At 36.5% G+C, this 1,234-nt stretch overlaps 1 protein-coding gene across 1 annotated transcript in view; it reads right to left on the reverse strand.

Annotated features, from left to right (window-relative positions):
• Positions 1-1,234, reverse strand: part of LOC107093063 (rho guanine nucleotide exchange factor 12-like) — a 101,914-nt gene that overhangs the window by 24,034 nt on the left and 76,646 nt on the right. Inside the window, exons 18-19 of the mRNA XM_015387882.1 lie at positions 901-1,047; positions 371-456 (exon numbers count right to left, since the gene is read on the reverse strand). Of these exons, the coding sequence (XP_015243368.1) occupies positions 371-456; positions 901-1,047 (233 nt within the window). The remainder of the gene's footprint in view (positions 1-370; positions 457-900; positions 1,048-1,234) is intronic.

Below are 1,234 nucleotides of genomic sequence, written 5' to 3' on the forward strand. Positions count from 1 at the left end.
TAAAAAAAGTAAGATTTTTATGAATGAATGAATGAATGAATGAATGAATGACAGTGAAAAAATGACTTGGAAAAAATAAACCTCTTATTTTTCTCTTAAAACACACTAAATAACAAATATTGCCTGCTTTACTTTACAAACGGCGCCCCATAGCAAAAAGGGTGTCTATGAATTTTGAAACAAAAGCCTATATTACACAGTGGGTCCTTTTCCAGTACTTCAGACTTACTTTAATAAAGCTTTGAAGGTAGTTTAAGTAATTTGTAGTTGGGATATGACAGTAACATGTGGGGTCAGTTAATCTAAAAGCTTCTATGAGAGAAAATCTTTTTTGGAGTAGGACTCTAAATTCAATGGAGGCCAGTCTTACCCACGCCAGGAGATCATCTCCAATCTGACCAATCACAGAGGTCTCACTCCTCTTCCTGATGGCTGTCATTTGCTCTGTTATGGAAACTGTAAAACACAGTGAGACCAGTAAGTTAGAATCTCTCAGAATCCCACCAGTGATTCCTGTTCTGACTCTTGAAGGAGGCGGATCGCATTTTCCTGCGCATTTTCAGGCTTGGCGATAGAAAAGAAGGAGAAGACGATGAGAAAAAGAGAGCAGAGAAAGTGTGGACTGTCTATATACCAAACTGAACAATTGTTGTTCTCTACTTCAAAAAACACTTTAGATTTTAAAATGGAAATATTTATATTTGTTTATATTTTTTATTTAGAAAGTCAATGTATAACACGGATGCATAAAAACCTGCATTTTATTTCAGTGTAAAATTCTGTTTAAAGTAACAGAGTATAATTAAAAATGTCTCCGGACCTTTACTGCTTGATGATTTTCTTTATTTCACTGATTTTTAATTGGTTACCTTTGGTTTAGTGTATTTGCTGTGTTATTACCATGCAGTTGAATGATTTCCTCCAAGTTAATGAAGATGTGCTTTATGTCATCAGGCGGAAGGATGCCATCTCTGTTCAGTCTCTGGCAGAAGACACAGTCCAGAACCCGCAGCGTGCGCAGGTGAGCACGCTCAGTGTAGAACAGCTCTGAGAGAGGAAACCAACAAACACAAAGGCTGCTGTTAAAAATGTATGTTAAAAAACAACAAAACAAAAAAAATAAATCACCAACAATGGTCGCTATTGATGTTAAAGGGGTGATAGAATGATTCTATAGAGTATCTGGTCCTTCAGGTCTCTAATAGGGTGTGTAACATTGGTTGGGCTGAAAATG

The sequence above is a fragment of the Cyprinodon variegatus genome, unplaced genomic scaffold, assembly GCF_000732505.1.
Source record: "Cyprinodon variegatus isolate N-32 unplaced genomic scaffold, C_variegatus-1.0 Scaffold406, whole genome shotgun sequence".
In the NCBI taxonomy this organism is placed as follows: Eukaryota; Metazoa; Chordata; class Actinopteri; order Cyprinodontiformes; family Cyprinodontidae; genus Cyprinodon; species Cyprinodon variegatus.